This window comes from Ursus arctos, unplaced genomic scaffold (assembly GCF_023065955.2).
Source record: "Ursus arctos isolate Adak ecotype North America unplaced genomic scaffold, UrsArc2.0 scaffold_10, whole genome shotgun sequence".
NCBI classification, from domain to species: domain Eukaryota; kingdom Metazoa; phylum Chordata; class Mammalia; order Carnivora; family Ursidae; genus Ursus; species Ursus arctos.
The window spans coordinates 71,295,517-71,313,374 of NW_026622764.1; the positions used below are offsets into that span (position 1 = coordinate 71,295,517).

A 17,858-nucleotide genomic window follows, 5' to 3' on the forward strand; every position below is an offset into this window, starting at 1 on the left:
AAAGAAGCTCTTAATCTTACTGTGGATCCCTTGTATGTGATGAGTTGTTTCTGTCTTGCTGATTTCAAGATTTTTCTGTCTTTGTCCTTTGGCAGTTTGACTGTAATGTGTGGAACTCTTTGAGGTTTTCCTGCTTGGAATTTGTTGAATTCCTTGGGTATGTAGATTCTGGTCTTTCATCAAATTTGGAAAGTTTAGGGCCATTATATCTTCAGATTGTTTTTACTGCTTGCTTTCCCCCCCCCCCATCTCCCCCCTTCTTTGGGGGATTTTCCTGATGTGTAGTTGGTATGTTTGATGGTGTCCCATAGGTCCCTCAGTTTATTTTTCTACATTCTTTTTTCATTGTGCTCTTCAGCCTGGATAATTTTAATTTCCTTATTTTCAAGTTTGCTGATTATTTCTCCTGCCTGCTCAGATCTGCCATTGGGACCCCTCTAGTGAATTTCTTCGTCAGTGATTCTGCTTAGTAATTCCAGATGTTCTATTCAGTTTCTTTTTTATAATAATCTCTATTGGCATTCCCTGTTTATTCATATAGCATTCTCTTGATATCCTTTGTTAGTTCTTTGGACATATTTAAGACTGTTGATTTAACACCTTAGTAATTCTGACATCTAGCATTCCTCAAGGATAGTTTTTGTCAAATTCTTTTTCTCCTCCCAAAGTGCTGTAGTTTCCAATTTCTTTGTATGTTGTGTAACTTTTTGTTGCAGACTGGACCATTTGAATATTAGTGTGGTGACTCAGGAATCGCATTCTCCCCTTTTCCAGTGATCACTGTTGAGGGTTGCAGTCATCTGTTTGTGTGGCGACTTCTCCGAAATAACTTTGCAAACTGTATTCTTTGTTGTGTGTGGTTACTGCAGTTTCTTCTGCATTATCTGTGGTGGGCTTGTGACGTGACAGTGATTTACTTAAATGTTTAAGTCTCCCCTCCCACCACCCAAAAAATCCAGAAAGGGAAGTTCATGTAGCCCAGGAGGGTGGAAACAAATGCAGGCGTCTGTGTTGTGTCCCTAGGCTTCCTGCAGAACGACAAGATATGCAACCCTAATGTTAGAAGGGCAAGGTTCCTATTACCCACCCTGGCACCAGCCAGTGCTCGAGGCACATGGGCCCTGTGCCTACTTGCGCTGTGGGGCGGAGGGATGGGGGCTGGTAGCTGGTTTGTGCACTCTACTCTCTGACCTGGGTTGAGCAGCCTCTGTCTTCATCAGCCACTCCCCTGGTTGGTGTAAGTGTTCTGAAGTAGTTGGTTCTGATGGGTTTTCCAGCCTAATGGTTTTGTGGAGGCACGGACCCCTGGAGCTTCAATTTTCTGTGACGTCACTCCACCCATGGTTATGTTTCGGACATGCAGTGGTGGCAGCTGCAGTCAGTTCCTTTCTGTGTTTGACAGAACTATTTGACTTTGATGATATTTTTACTTTTTATTAGGGTGAGCAGGAGTACAGTTAGCCTTTGGAATCTGGAGTATGAACTCTGTTGAAGTAACCAAGTAACTCAGGAAATAATTTTGATTTCACTTCAACTTGATAATACCTTGTATCTATATAGTGATTTTCTTCACAGGAATGTAAGAGACTTTACAAATAGGTCATTATACTAAACCTAGGAGTTGGGAAAAATAGAAGTGTTCATGTTTTTATAAGTGGAAAAGCATTGGACATATGTTTTCTGATTGAGCATTATCATACAGTCAGTTATCCAAGTCAGGTGTCTGAAGTTGGCCTTGGTACCAGTCCAGGGCTCCTTATTTTTTATAGAGCAAAATATTCTGTTCTATTATTTGGTAAAGTAGAATATTAAAACTCTAAAGAATATGGTAGAAAGAGCTTAAAACAGTGTCAGATTTCGTATTATTTGTTCACCAGAGTAGGTGAATCTCTGCAGAGAGGCCATAAAAACCAAATCTTAACCTTTTTTATTGTAGGTAAGGTGCCAGGAAGGGAGTTCAGATATGGTTAAGTTTTAACGTGTAATGGTCCATGAGAGTGTTTATAAATTTCTCAGGAACATTTTTTGGTGTTGATATGAATAGGGTTTGTCAAATTCACTGTACTCACTCAAATTAAGTATGCCATTATGCTAAGTTTGGTCATATTTGAGAATTTTCTCTTTGATGTTACTGTTAAGCTGAATGTGAAGGCTTGGCAGAGTAATTCTTGCTAAGCCCAGTATCATCACCATTACGTTCTGACAGCGTTTTCAGTAACTCTTTGTCTCGTGAATATTCACAGATTAAACTCATGGGTTTTTGTTGTTGTTGGCGCCAAGTCAGTGTTCTTACTTTCTCATTCCTTGACTGATTTAAAAGATTTAAAAGTGAATCTGAATCTTATTTTATTCTCTACATATAAATATTCTCTACAAATAACACATTTAACTGTGAATTACATAACTAAACTTTTCACTGATGATATTAGATCAAATAATACAAAGATTATAGCTTTTAACATGTCTAATAGGAAAATTGAGGTTCTAATGGATATGTGAACTTCTGGAGGGTTAAAATTGTATGTCTAATGTTTCTGGTTAGGTCATTTGTCATTGAATTATAATGATTCAGATATGTAACTTGCTTAGCTTCTGTTTCTTACATGGGTGTTTGTATGTATGTTAGTGTTAGATGAAAAGGATTATGTAAGTGTAGTTCTGAGTAAATTTAAATATGCAATCATTTGGCTAGTGATGACTCACAGAATTGAAGTTTCCTTAGTTGCTTAGATGGGGAACGTTACCTCTGTAACTTACATGTTGCATATATGCTCCCGTGATGGCGGCTGAAGAAGGGAATAAGCTGCTTTCATTTCTTCTGAAAAGAATTATATTCTTGAAAAATTTGAAAACTTGCCAGAAGTCTTCCCTGCTGGGTTGAAGATTTTTGGGGTGTTATGGAGGATGGAGGGAAGTTGGGAGGTACACATGAACATGTATGCATGCACTATTGGAAAAAAAGTTTATATGGCTTCTCCTTCTCCATGGAATTTATGCAGATGGCTTTCAGAAGACCTGTGATAGTAACAGAGGCCAGAGCCCTTCAGAAGTGTGATTGATTTCCAGAGGTTGATAATTGTTTGTATAGTTCAGAGATAGGAAGGCGTTTTGAGTTCTCCATTCGTGTTGGAGACTGTACCTCCCTCCCTGTGTGTACCATTTATACCATAGGCTGTCTTACCAGGGGTGGCTTTGCTTTGTGCCGATCTCAGAGTCTCAGACAGCACTTGCAGCCCTCTGTGATATGCTTTGAGGGTGCTGCGCCACTCTTAGGTCTGGCTCAATCTTAAAAATTCCTTGTACTTTCTGTGGAGCACATTTGCACTTTGACAGCAGAGTTAAAACCAGAGGAGGCCACTGTAGAGGTCCTAGACCAAGATTCTTAGAATGACAGCACACCAGTGTGGAGCCTCCAAATACTTTCTCAGTTACTTTGACAATTTCAGTCTCTCGGGGGGTTGATCTGAAAGTGGGAGTAAGAAGTGGTGAAGAAACTATTGGTTTAGTGCCTACTGTGTCGGACATTGTTCTGCATCTTCTATACAGTTTTTAGAAACAGGCCATAATAAGTAAGGGTATCATCTGCCCTGTTTTGCAGATTTGGAAATTGGAGCACAAGGAGGTGAAATATCTTGCCGTAAGTTCACACCGTGATTGTGACTCTGTGTTGTTGCTAGCTGTCTTAGAACGATAGCATTTTAGATTTGCAAGAGATGCCGTCAATCTGGTTTCTAAGCGTTGCTGATGAGAAGAGCAAGGCAGAGTGTTCTGGAAGGTGACGCTGTGGGTAACTCCTGTTAGGCCAGGAATGCAGGCCTCCTGATGACAGGCCATTAGTCAGTCCGCTGCACAGCCAGCAGTCAGAATGGTTAAGTGCCTCCTCATGTTCTCTGGGCTCTCAATTTAACAGCATGTAAAGCTATAATGGAAACACCTCTGAGGAAAAATTCAAGGCTTGGCTCTTTTAGTCACATCTGAAGCCTTTCCCAAATTCTCCAGCTCTCGGAGTCATTCCCGTCCTGATATCCTGTAGTACATACTGTATACTCGCATAGTTTGACATTTATTTTTCCCTCTATAACTTTAAATTTATTTGTCATAATTTTCTACCTATGTATGTCATCATGAAAAACCAATTTTTATTCACTGTATACTCCCCAATTGGATTATGACTTTGCGGTTTTTTCTTATCCTTTTAAATCTTCGGTAGCACTGTATGTATCAAAACTTTTTAAATTTAAACTCACAATGAAAGTAGGTTTTACAGTTAGACCTAATATACACATACTTAATTACTGGCACAAAAGTTTCACAACCCATTGTTCACTCGTAAGGAGATAAACCACGATCTCTTCTGTTTTACTGAAAACGCAAGTTAGTAGATCCACCACATTGACCTCACCGTCCACTAAATGGGTATTACAGTTCCACAGCCATGTTCTACAAGTTTTCGCCCAGGGCTGAGGAGAAAGTAGATATTCAGATACTTGGTGAATTTCACCTTTTATGAAGGACTACTAATTTGAGATGATTTTTGTGATGCCTGAAACTTAGGGTGTGGAAATGGTTTTTGTTTTGTGTTTTTTTTTTTTTTTAATACAAATTTTTGTTGTCTCTGATACAGTTTCAGGGACACAGTATCTTCCAGGAGAGCAGGTGTGGGCTTTCAGCCTTCTTTTCTTTTCCATTCTCTCGTTTAAGATACTTGCTTCTTGTATCTTCTCTATTTTGGATTCATCTTTTCAGTGCTCAGATTCACTTAGTCTCTCTTGTGTTCATAGCCTCACATGGGCTCTTCCTGTGCCTCCAGAACTTTTCTTAGTTTTGCCAAGGTCACTTGGTTGTCTCCTTTTCGGGAAAGCTTTCCTGCCTGTTTTGGCAATTCTCCTTTGGGTACTGACCTGGTGTGACCCTTCGGTGTTACACTTGGAATGATAAACACTGGATTCTAAGATATGATCTGAAACATGAGAGTGGGAAAAATGTACTTGATCATATTTGTTTTAAACAAAAAGTTGTCTGGGAACTAATAGTTCACTGCAACTGTCTAGTATAAAAAAAGGAAGTATTCTTGATAGGTATATTTTCTAGGAAGTAGATATTCATCTTTTTACAATTTACCATTTTTTATTTCTTGCTCAGATGTGTTGGGTTGTCTTGTGTCTTTCTCATAATGGCAGAATAGAGGGCGGTCAGAGAGGTGTGGTTTCCATGGTTGACCATGTAAAAATTATTTAATCAGAAACAGCCTTTCCCTGGGTTATTTTCTTTTTTCCTGTTTGCAGATGGTATCTTCAAAATGATAGATCAAAGATATCCTTCTAGTTTCAACTTAATTCTTCTTTCACTTGGATGGTTATTTTTTGGCATGAAAAAGCATTGCTCAGCTTTCTAAGAATTCACAGTAGGCAGGTTTAAGGAGGCACTTACTCTATGACCAGCAAATTCTGGGATTGGATGTCTGTTTCTGAGGATGTGATAATATATCCTAACTTTTTTTTTTTTTTTAAAGATTTTATTTATTCATTCGACAGAGAGAGACAGCCAGCGAGGGAACACAAGCAGGGGGAGTGGGAGAGGAAGAAGCAGGCTCATAGCGGAAGAGCCTGATGTGGGGCTTGATCCCATAACGCCAGGATCACGCCCTGAGCCCAAGGCAGACGCTTAACCACTGTGCCACCCAGGCGCCCCAATATATCCTAACTTTTATTCAGAACTTAATGTTTGACCTTTAATAGACTATCCAACCTTTTTTCCTTAATGTCTTAATCAGATCTGAAGAACCAGTGGATTCACACATTGCTAGACACGTGGGGATGGGAGGTACTGTAGATTTTGAGGTCTTACATATGAGCTTGGTTACAAGCTCCAGAGAGAGAAGCATTTTGCCTCAAGTTGTTACAGCTAGTTAGTGGGAAGGCCAGGACCAGACCCAAGTCTGTCTTTGCTAAGTGCCATAATAGCGGTCTTGCCACAGCAGCTCCACAACTGACCCATTCTTCCATGAAATATTTTCCGTAAAACAACATTTCCTATTTCTAATAAAATGTTAGTTTGAATTACTAGGGTAGCTCAATCAGTTAGGCATCCAACTCTTGATCTCAACTCAGGTCATGAGTTCAAGCCCCATGTTGGGCTCCACTTAAAAAAAAAGAAAAACTATTACTCAATATTAACCTTGTTTCTTAGGCACAGCCATTAAGTTTTTTGTTTTTTTCTGATTTAATTAATTTATCCTATTAAGACTTTGTCTTTTTGAGGGGTAGAACAGGGATTTCCCGTATAGCCCTGCCCCTACGCGTGCATAGCCTCCTTCATTATCAACATCCCCTGCCAGAGTGGTATGTTGGTCATAACTGATGAACTGTACGGAAGCATCATAATCACCTAAAGTCCATAGTTTGTGTTACTGTTTACTTTTGGTTTACATTCTGAACAAGTGTATAACGATGTATTCATCGTTATAGTGTGATACAGAATATTGTCACTGCCCTAAAAATCCTCTGTGCCCTGCTTATTCATCCCTCCTTCTCCCCAACTTCCAATTTTTTTTACTCCATAGTTACCATTTTGAGTTTTTAGTTTCAGTTATTATAATTTTTATATTTAGAAGTTTGATTCAGTTCTTTTAAAAAATCTGCTTAGGCTTTAGAGTCTCAACTCTGTTCTTATAATCAAGCAATTGTTATTTCTTGGCACATATTAAGCATTTGTTTTGTATCCTGTCTGAAATAGTTCTGATATTTAATATCCAGTTCTGCTGTCTGTGCTTCTGCTGGCTTTTATTCATAGTGCTTTATTTTCCTGTTGTTTTGTATATGTGTATGAGTTTTGATTGTGAGCTCAAATCTCTTGGAGTTTTATCTGTGGGAATTTTTTGTGGGGTGGATTAACTTCATCTTCCAGGGTGAACTTGTAATTCTGTTAGTTGTCGGGTGAAGAGGGCACCACCCACTCAGGGTCTCTTTGAATTACATTATCTGCTTGAGTGGTTTTGTTTGGGATCATACAGCTTGCGTGGATTTGGGTTACAGTCTTTCATGAGGGTCAGCTTGGGGTTATAAATTTTTGGAAGCTCTCCTCCACCCTCAGTGCCAAGGACATGTCACACGTGTTTCCTTGCTGCCTCCTCTTGTGGTGCAGGATTATTTCTTGCTCCCCTGATGTGAAGATCCAGCCCTTTTGGAATCTTAGTGTCATGCCCAGGTCTTCTGTTGGCCTTCCTGTTGTCCTAAGTTTTAGGTTTCCCTGCACTCCGTTTCATTCAGCTGTCAGAAAAGAGTGTAAAGGTCACTAGTGTTGACAAATGCCCTCAGTGTAAGATCTCTCTTTGGCATTGGCTTATCTCCCAGGGTGTTTTTTGTTTTCTGCAGATTCCTCATTTTCTTACTAGCTCAGTAAATTATTATTTTTTAATATTAAAATTCATCCACCTTCTTTTTGTTTTCATTGGGAGGGTCATGAATACCTCATTGCTGCTTTATAATGAATTCTGTAGTAATAGGTACTGAGTCTAAAGTAATCTTCTGTATAAGTTGCAAAAATGGAGACAGAACAATCAGCAAAGAATGTCTTCTTCCTTCTCTGTGCATCGTGTACTTATACAAAACAGAATCCTGGTACCTATGAAAGCTTTAGAGCAGAAGTTCTTACCTGAGCATGCCACCATTTCTTTCCTTTATCCTGGTAAAGAATCACTGATTTAATAAACCACTGTTCATTGTGGTGGGATCATATTGGATCATATTTCTCAAGTGTAGGGATGGAGAATTGTTCAGAGCCATTACTATTGGATATTATTGACTTGTTCTAGTTTCAATTTAAACCTTGGAGTGCTTGTTTGACCATTATTTGACGTGATAGGGTTTGTCAACCTTCAACAAAATCTTCAAGGGATGACATTGAGAACTCTTCTGAAGATACTAAAAGTTATACAGCAAACTTTTGGCTTGGTGGCTGTTTTTCCCCGGCTATATCTAGCTAGTGTTGAAAACCAGTCAGTCATCAGATGCTTAATTACTTAGTCTCCTCCTTGCCTCTGTGGACACTCAGCTATAGGTAGAGATGTACTCTGGTTATTTCTGCAGAGAAAATCTTGAATTCATGCCATAAGAATATCCTCCTGCACATTCACAGAGTCTGCATTATACGGCATCATTATCACGGTAAGGTATATGTTACTATGCTGCACTTTAATTTCAAACTGTCATAAAGTAAATTCCATTCCCTCTTTGAACTTTCCATTTGGATCTGCTCCCCCTACTCCCATCTGTCGCTGTAATCTCCTTGTTGAATTGTGTTGTTTGGCATATATTGGTTGGCTTGGACTTCCATGGAACTTTGTGTTGATACAGTAAATGTCCTCAGAAATGTTGATTAAAGTGATTGGTAATGTTAGAATGTTGAGTTAGAAGAGACTTTAGAAATTACCTGGTCTTAATTTTCTAAACATACATAGCTGTGAAAACCTTAATTTGGGTAAAGGATTACTTGAAAACCCAACAGATAAACTTGGAGCTGGGGTTTTTGAAAATCAGTGAGGAGATTAACCCTTTTATTTAGAAAATGAAGCTTCTTAAATCCAGAAAGGTTAAATGACTATGGTTTATGGCTGTTCCCATTTTATCACACTTAACATCCTCTTCCCAGCCCTCTGATTGGATTGGGGTTTTGTTTTATTGTCAGCCTTTTGGGAAGTACAGTGACTGTACTTCTGGGCTGCTTGGTAGAATTGGCCAGAGTGAGGAGATGCATTTTTTTTAATGATAGCTCTCTCATTTTTGCTTCTGACTTGTTTTCTTCTCTTATTTCTTAGCTATTGCATGGAGCAGATATATATTAACATTACTGGCTAATGAGAGTAGCTTTCTTCCCCGCTCCCCCCCGCCGAATTTGAAAGGAAGGAGAAGAAGGGAACCAACATTTATGGGCCACCTGCTTATGTAACAGGCACTGCCGGATGCTTTTACAGGGGTTTAAATTCCTTTCGCTTGTAGCTATCCTGTGAAGTAGTTGGTGACATTTTCCTTTTGTAGTTAAGGAAACTGAGGCGCAGAGAAGCTAATAATTTGATCCATAGTCAGACTTACCTTGAGGATGCAGGACAGCTGGAGGATTCTTTAAACAGTGCATGAAAGTCTGTGATGTGTGGGGGTTAAGTGGGTCCTCTGGCATGGTTAGAATACACGGTCTGTGGTGTGTGATTGGCATTACACTGGCGAGAGAATGTTCACATGTTACTCTGTTCATCCTCAGGGCCAGAAGTGTTTTCCTGAGTTCTGTGTACTGGCATTTTACTGTTTTACATAAAAAGATGTCATAAGGTTGTATTTTGGATAATAGAACCTTTCTTCTTTCTCCTTCTCTTCTGCCTTGTCCCCCCCCCCCCAATCTCCTCTTCCGTTTTGTGGGGAAGGGGTTATGCTTACTTATTTATTTGAATAAACTGGTATCAGTTTGAATTCTTATACTATTTATTGATACTTTTCCACGTATGTGAGGAAATTTAACTTGAGCTGGCAGGGATGGGGAACGGGGCTTGCAATATTCCCACCAAGACAGATTTGTTCAGTAGCTCTTGAAGCTGATGTAATAATTGAATTTGATGTTGTTACAGAGCAGTGGATGGACAAATTAGAAATAAATGGTATCTGTAAACTAGCGATTGTATCAAGGTTTTGTAGAAAGCCTAAAAAAAAAAAAAGGCAGTATCATGTTTATATAAAAGTGCTGGATGGCTGGAGGATATTAAAGGAAATGTCTTGTTTTGGTAGAATTTGACCATCAGTCCACCAGGTCCCTTTAATCAGCACTTACAATCAGGAAGTTGAGGATGTGTTGTCTAACAAAGGTCGGGCATCCCAAGTGCAGGAGGGGAGCTCAGTCAGGAAACAACAGGGCTGGCCTTCTGAGCACGGAGGTGGTGTTCACGCCATGTCAGTGCCTTGGAGGAGGCATTGTGTGCGCGTTGTCTTGTGTGCGACTTTGTGAAGTGGTGCTCAGGTATTTTGTGAGAAATACCATGTCAGTTTTATGTACGTGGTGGTATGTTTTCTTGGGAATTTTCAAGCAACCGTATCTAGAGTTATGTTTTCAGAGTTGCTGTCGTTTCCCTTTTCAGCTGTGTTTGGAGTCCATTTAGGGGCATATGCCAGTACGCAGGGGCCCTCTGCCCCCACCTCTGCCCCCCCGCCTCTCCTTTTTTTCCAGGGACCTCAGTGCACAGAGTCGAGTCCGTCGTATTCCTGAGACCGTGACACTCGATTGTTGTCTGGGCAAGGCCCTTCTTTTGTTGTGTTTCATTTTATTTTTTTCTTTTTTTATCCTTTACCCCCAATTCCATGTCCCTGTCCTCTTTCAGCACCCACTCAAGTATGTTTTAATGTATGTTCTTCAGCCCATTTGCCATGTGCTATTTTTTATATATGTGTTAATCTAATTTTTTTTCTTTAACGTTATGTTTTTGAGAAATAGCCATGCTCTTGTCTGTAAGTCTAGTTACGTTATTCTGACTCTGCTACGTGATATGATGGTTGTCAGCTGTGCAGTCATCAGTGCTGCTTCACACTGTGTGTGGGGATTTTTCAGGTATATACCTCCAAAGAACAGTTAGGTCATCGAATAGCTGCATACTTGGTTTCAGCTCTCCTGTTAAAGCACATGATACAGCAGGGGCTTTAATCCATTACCTAGAAAAAAACTAACACATTATAAATATAATTTCTTGATCCAAGCTTTGGTTTCCTGAGGAAGTTCTTGTAGAACTTGTGTAGTTTTCAATCACATTATTAAAATCCTTTACTCTTCACTATCATCCTTTATTTTCTTTCAGTAATTTTAATGCGTCAAAGGGAACACAGTTTTTTTAAAGGATTTCTTTGTAATGCCTATGTAACTGTGAAAACTTTATGAAAATACTGCAAATACTGAGATTTCTGTTTTTTTCTTTTATAGGGCGCCAATGCCTCGGCATTAGAGAAAGAGATTGGTCCAGAACAGTTTCCAGTCAATGAGCACTATTTTGGATTAGTCAATGTAAGTATCCATTGATAACTTAGCCTTCACCAGTATCATTGGAAATAATTTTAAAGATGAATGCATTTCATAATTTATTAAAGGAAAATTGCTTATTTGCATCAGTAGGCTTCAGGCCAAGAAACTTGATTTGAAATTCTCTTTTTAATGGAAGGGAAACAAAGTTGCCCAAGGTCTTAAGAGTTTTAAAAGCAGTATCTTACCTGTCAGCCTAATTTTTCCTATTTTGTGCCAGGATTTTTCATAACCCAAATTTTGTATGGCCTACACCAAATGATCTCTTGATTCTCTGAGAATCCTTTAAATGTCTGTATGTAAGTGGCCCAAATGTACAGGTATAATAAACTTTTGTGAGTGCCTCCGTGTATCTGTAGAGTATTTGTCAGCTTACTTCTGGCAGTGTTCCACTTGTATAGGTAGACAAGTGCAGAATACAGGAAAAAGGTACACACCCCAGTCCTTGTGGAGGTAATTCTAGGAATTATAGATCATTAAAACTTTGGAAGAACTTTCTTTAGAATTTTTAACTCTCTTCTGAATCATCAGCACACACCACAAATCTGTTGTAGGGTACTGTCGGGTAGCTCCATGGTGAGTGTTTTAAACTATATAGAGAGAGGTGATGATGCAGGTGACAAAGTAAGTTCCATTGAACACCACCTGTGTATCGCTGAACACTAGTATGTAATTGTGCCGTATGAGGTGGATTTCCCGCGTGGGTGATTAAAGTGATGTGGGTGTTTCCTCTTGCTCTGGGAGTCCCCTCGTGAGTGTGAAGCTTGTAACAGAATCTGCAGTCCCCACTCCACAGTGCCCCCTCCCCAGAGGAGGCTGCTCATCGCTCTGCTGGCTGTTTTTCCTGGGATTGACCCCTACTTTCTAAATAAAGTGTCTGTGCTGCTGTTAAGAACAGTCCATTGACTTCCTGTTATGGTAGGTAAGAAACTTCACCCTCTTCTACCACCATCCCTGCCCATTCTCTGGTATGGAATTAACCATTGTTTTATTTTTCCATGTCGTGAATTTTCATTTATTCTTCCCAAAGTTTTCAGCAGCGCTAACAAAGTTGAGACGACTTCCTCAGTACCAGTTTGCACTGCGTCATCCCCAAGGCATTGACATCCTTCTGGAGCCCCGTCATCCCGCCGTGCGGCCTCTGTGGCCTTCTTTGCCCTTCACCTAGACATCCCTTCGCTTCTCTCCTTCCCTAGAGTCCCTCTTCTGATTGGGTTTTTCCCTGCTCTGTGGAACACATTCTGTAGTAGCTTCTTCAGGGAGTGTGCACAGGAGGTAAACTTTGAGATCCTGTGTATTTAAAAATGCTTTGGCTACTGTCGAAGCTAGATATGGATCCTAAGTTAAAACCTTCCTTTAGAATATGTAAGGGATTACTCTCTGGTTTTCTGGCTTCTGTTGACGTCAACAGGGCTGATGCTGTTCTGATTCTTCATGTCTTCTGGGTGTGGCTTTTTCCCTTTTAAAAAATGTTTTGGCAGGCTTTCAGAATGTGGATGGATAGCCACAGTGTTCTGAAATTTCATGATGCGTCTTTGTGTCGTTCCCCCCCCCCCCCCGCCGTTTCTGCATTGGCTGTTTATCAACCCATTTAGACATTTTCCTTTTCCTCAGTTCTAGAACATTTCCGATACTATTATTTGGATAATTTCCTTCCTATCAGTGTAATCTTTGTTCTTTTTTCATATACTCTTAGTTGCATATTGAAATGCAGACTGATTCTTTGTTTTTCCTGGTTTTTCTTCCATTTTTTGATCATCTGATATTGTTCTACATTTTGGACTATTACTTGCCCTTTTTTGTCCAGTTCATTGCACTTCTTATTTCATAGAGTGTTACCTTAATTTTTTGACCTTGTTTTATGAAAGCAATATTCTCTGTTATTTTTCTCAGGATATTATTTGTAATTTTGGTTGTTGAGGTTTTCTTATGCTTACTGGATTGTTTTGAAACCATCCTTCCTCTCCACCACCATTTTAAACTCTGTCTTTCCTAGTGGAAGGTTTTCTCAAATTTCATTAATATATAAAATGAAATTCTGAAAAGCTGATTGGAACTTGGTGTATTATGGGTGGAGCTTGTCTGCTATGGGTTTCCCTGTGGGGTGACCCCTTGGCAAGCAGGCTTTAGAAATAGCTGCACACCCCCCCCCCCCCCAGTGGCTAGAGCATTTCCTCTGGGGCTATTAATTGGTATTGAGGGACTTTCAGTTTCTGTTGAGGGGTGGCTTAGTTCAGGGTTTTGTTGAGCCCTCTGTTCGGTGCCTCACTGCTGTCCTCTGCTGTCCTTAAGGGCTCTTGAACCAGACTCTCCTGTGCAGCTTCTGTGGAGACTAAACCTGCGGTTGAAAAGAAGGTCAAGAATCTAGGGGTCTAAATGTCCTTTTAAAAGACTTCTAACCAGACCTGTGTTTTTAGGTGAACCCCTACCCCCCCCTTTTTTTTGGCCTTTTGAGTTTTTGCTTAATTTATTCCTTTACTGTCATTTTATTGGGGTTTTGTGGGGGGAGGGTGGGTGGGGAGTTGACTGTTTAATTTCCCTTGTTAACACGACCTGGCCTCTACTTCTAAAATCTAAAATGCTTGCGCTTACGTACAGAGTTGTCTGTGATGAGAAGCCTGGGGTACATTCTGGCAGTGGCGGAACCCCAGCTGCTTCATTCTCATGAACTGCTTCCCTGCAGCTCCCACCCGTACTCGGTTCACGCTCTAAAGCTCATGTGTGTCTTGAATTGTAGGAAAGTTGTGCTCATTGATAGTGTCACAGAAGAACCCATTTACTTCAGCACAGGAGTATTTTATATATTGAAGGCTGTTTTATCTTTAATCTTCTCCAGTTTAAATATTTCAGTCTCTCCATTTCGTGTCTAACTTTTTTGTAGATAGCCGCAGAACAACTAAAACAACATCCTCAAGAAAATCTTACTATAAAATGAGTTCTAAAAGTCTTTTCTTTGTTGTTGTCTTGTTTTTACTCTGCTGTATCACTTTGAGTATACCAATGTATTCTTCTCTGAAGAATCTCTGAATTAACTAAGCTACCTTCTCCTCCCCCCCCAAAGCTCCACCCTTCATTTATAAATAGTGTGATTAACTCCATAAATTTTTTAAAAAGGAGGAAGGGGGAGGGAAACAAAGAGAAAGAGTGATGATATTTTAAGAGCTGAAAAACAGGACCGCTAGAAAAAAGTTAACGGTATAGAACACAGTTGCAAGGTAGCCTGAAAGTTTAAATCACAGAAAGAGTTAATCACTGAACTAGTTCTGCTGCATCTACTCTGACCACCAATTAATTTTTCAATATAATTCAGGTGTTCATCAATCTTTCATAGTTGGAGCCCTGGCTACCTTAGAGATCCCAGTTCTTCCTCATAATAACTAGGCACAGAGATCAGAAACTACATTTCTACCTATCAAATGAGTCTCTGGAAGGGATAAAAGACAAAGCTTCCTCTAAAGGTCTCTTACTAACTTCATTACCTCCTGTTCTCCTGGGTTTTACTGAATCTCGGTTAGTCAGCTTCGGGCAGAAGCACAAATACCACTCTTTTAATTTGGATGGATCCATGGGGAATAATAAAAATAAAACCTTCTTAGAAATCCTTTTTTTTTTTTTTTTTAATGGGCAGAAGAAAAATAACCACAGTTTGATTAACTAACAGAGTATTCAACATAGGGGTTACTTTCAACATTCTTAATATAACCCATTTTCCATTACTTTCAGTTGCAGTTATCTTTTTCTTAGAAGAATATTTTCACAAATGATAGCTTTTATGCCAGTTCACTCTTAATAGTTCTGCTGTCTATCAGTGTACTTTGCATAATACATAGAGTGGGGATTTCCTGTTGTTTAACTCTTGTGACTGCTCTAATATTTTTGATGTTATTGGAAATCAGAGAGGAGAAATACTAGTGTGGTGTGGGGGTTCAGAAACTGTCTTGAGTAGGCAAGGGAGCCTTTTGGAAGCTTTCTTTTGTACCAGAATATCCTACTTAAATGTCACCTGTTTATAGGATCAGCTAAATTCTTTGAAAATGACTTGTTTTAATCTGATGAACAAGATTGCCTTTTTCCTCTTATATCTTGTAGCCAGTGAGTACTTATTTTCATAAAGTTGATAGAAAAGGAATGATTTCAGTTAATAGTATCTCTTTCCTACTTTTTGTGCAGTCTACATTTTTATTTAAATAGCCTTTTTTCATTGTTTTATTATATGGTTCTGTATTAATTTTCTAATACAGTAGGAGCCAATAGACATGTGGCCTCAATAAATCTATTTGTGAGTCTACAGTGGAATGTGCTTTTCCGTAAAATCTTTGTTACAAAATAACAATTGTGTTCCTAGATCATCTTACAAAAGGCTTTTAAACCAAAATTGCTAGTAGTCATTGGTTGGAATTCTGGATCCAGGGAACAGGAGCCATTATGAAGGAGAGAGAGAGAGACCAATAAAAATGAAACTTTGTTTCCATTTGTGGGTTATAAAGTTGATTAGGCAAATGTCTCTTGGTTCTGTTTTTGTTTGAATCGATTCATTCTCATTTAGTTTCTCTCTGCCTGATGGCCATAGGCTCCTTGAGGGTTGTATTATCAGAGATCCCAGAGAATGTTCATATGAGACCTGATGAAACAATTCTGCCCCAAGTACTCTGCTGAGGTTGGATCAAGTGTCCAGCCCTGCTGCAGGGTCTGTAAAAGGGTTTGTGATTGACGAGCCTTCAGAATTTATGTAGAGAAGTCACTTTCTGTAAGGAAGGGTGGGACAGTGGAGTAAGGGTGTGGGGTGAGGAATGGGTGTCCACTAGCATATGGAAGAACACTTTCAGATTAGGTCCAGTTGACTGTAGTGAGAATGGTGGATAGAGGAATGTGGGGTATAGTGTTAAAAAACAGGGCCACCTAAACAAACTGTGGTAGGGGAAGAGGGTCTTCCCTTAGAAGGGGATGTTCATAGGACAGGCGTCATTATCACCAGCCTCCAGCATGGGAGACAGTGAAACATTTAAACATTTTAAAACATTTTTTGAAGGCAATACCGTTGACATAATGGTGATAAACACCAGTAGTCTCCAATTTATATATGTAAGATGAGCGATTGGGCTGTGGGAAGAAATAAAGAATTGCTAATGTTTATTTTTATCTAAAAATGAGAGATAAGCCTTACTAATTCTTGTTTTTCAAGATTTATTTATTCATTTTATAGAGAGAGCAAGTACAAGCCAGGGTGTGTGGGAGGGACAGAGGGAGAGGGAGAGAGTCTCAAGCAGACTTCTTGCTGAGTGTGGAGCCCACTGAGTGTGGAGTCCAATGCGGGGCTCAATCCCAGGACCCTGAGATCATGACCTGAGCCAAAATCCAAGAGTCAGATACTCAACTGACTGAGCCATCCAGATGCCCCAGCATTACTAATTCTTTTTTTTTTTTCTGCACGTCCCTACATTTCTTTTTTTTTTTTTTTTTAATTTTTTATTGTATTATGTTAGTCACCATACAGTACATCCCCGGTTTCCGATGTAAGGCTCGATGATTCATTGGTTGTGTATAACACCCAGTGCACCATGCAATATGTGCCCTCCTTACTACCCATCACCGGTCTATCTCGTTCCCCCACCCTCCTCCCCTCTGAGGCCCTCAGTTTGTTTCTCATAGTCCGTAGTCTCTCATGCTTCATTCCCGCTTCTGATTACCCCCCTTTCTTTATCCCTTTCTTCCCCTACTGATCATCCTAGTTCTTACGTTCCATAGATGAGAGAAATCATATGATAGTTGTCTTTCTCTGCTTGACTTATTTCACTTAGCATTATCTCCTCCAGTGCCATCCATTTTTCAGCAAATGTTGAGAATTCGTTCTTTCGGATAGCTGAGTAATATTCCATTGTATATATGGACCACAACTTCTTAATTCAGTCATCTGTTGAAGGGCATCTCGGCTCCTTCCACGATTTAGCTATTGTGGACATTGCTGCTATGAACATTGGGGTGCATATGGCCCTTCTCTTCACTACGTCTGTATCTTTGGGGTAAACACCCAGTAGTGCAATGGCTGGGTCATAGGGTAGCTCAATTTTTAACTTTTTAAGGGACCTCCACACTGTTTTCCAGAGTGGCTGTACCAACTTGCATTCCCACCAACAATGTAGGAGGGATCCCCTTTCTCCACATCCTCTCCAACAATTGTTGTCTCTTGCCTTGTCTATTTTTGCCATCCTAACTGGTGTAAGGTGGTATCTCAGTGTGGTTTTGATTTGAATTTCCCTGATGGCTAATGATTTTGAACATTTTTTCATGTGTCTGTTAGCCATTTGTATGTCTTCATTGGAAAAGTGTCTGTTCATATCTTCTGCCCATTTTTTGATTTTTTTATTTGTTTCTCATGTATTGGGTTTGAGAAGTTCTTTGTAGATCTTGGATACCAGTCCTTTATCTGTAGTGTCCTTTGCAAATATATTCTCCCATTCCGTGGGCTGCCTCTTAGTTTTTTTGACTGTTTCCTTGGCTGTGCAGAAGCTTTTTATCTTGATGAAGTCCCATAAGTTCATTTTATCTTTTGTTTCTCTTGCCTTTGGGGATGTGTCATGAAAAGGGTTGCTTTGGCCAATGTCGTAGAGGTTGCTGCCTATGTTCTCCTCTAGAATTTTGATGGATTCCTGTCTCACATCGAGGTCTTTCATCCATTTGGAGTTTATTTTTGTGTATGGTGTGAGATAGTGGTCAAGTTTCATTCTTTTGCATGTAGCTGTCCAATTTTCCCAGCATCATTTATTGAAGAGACTGTCTTTTTCCCACCGGATGTTTTTTCCTGCTTTATC

General features: G+C 39.7%; 1 protein-coding gene across 6 annotated transcripts in view; it reads left to right on the forward strand.

Moving 5' to 3' along the window:
* The window catches only part of USP12 (ubiquitin specific peptidase 12), a 155,833-nt gene that overhangs the window by 95,226 nt on the left and 42,749 nt on the right, over window positions 1-17,858 (forward strand). For all 6 annotated transcript variants that reach the window (XM_044381715.3, XM_044381709.3, XM_044381710.3 and 3 more), the window contains one exon: window positions 10,954-11,034. In XM_044381715.3, coding sequence (XP_044237650.1) covers window positions 10,954-11,034 — 81 coding nt within the window. Of the gene's footprint in view, window positions 1-10,953; window positions 11,035-17,858 lie in introns of those variants that run through there.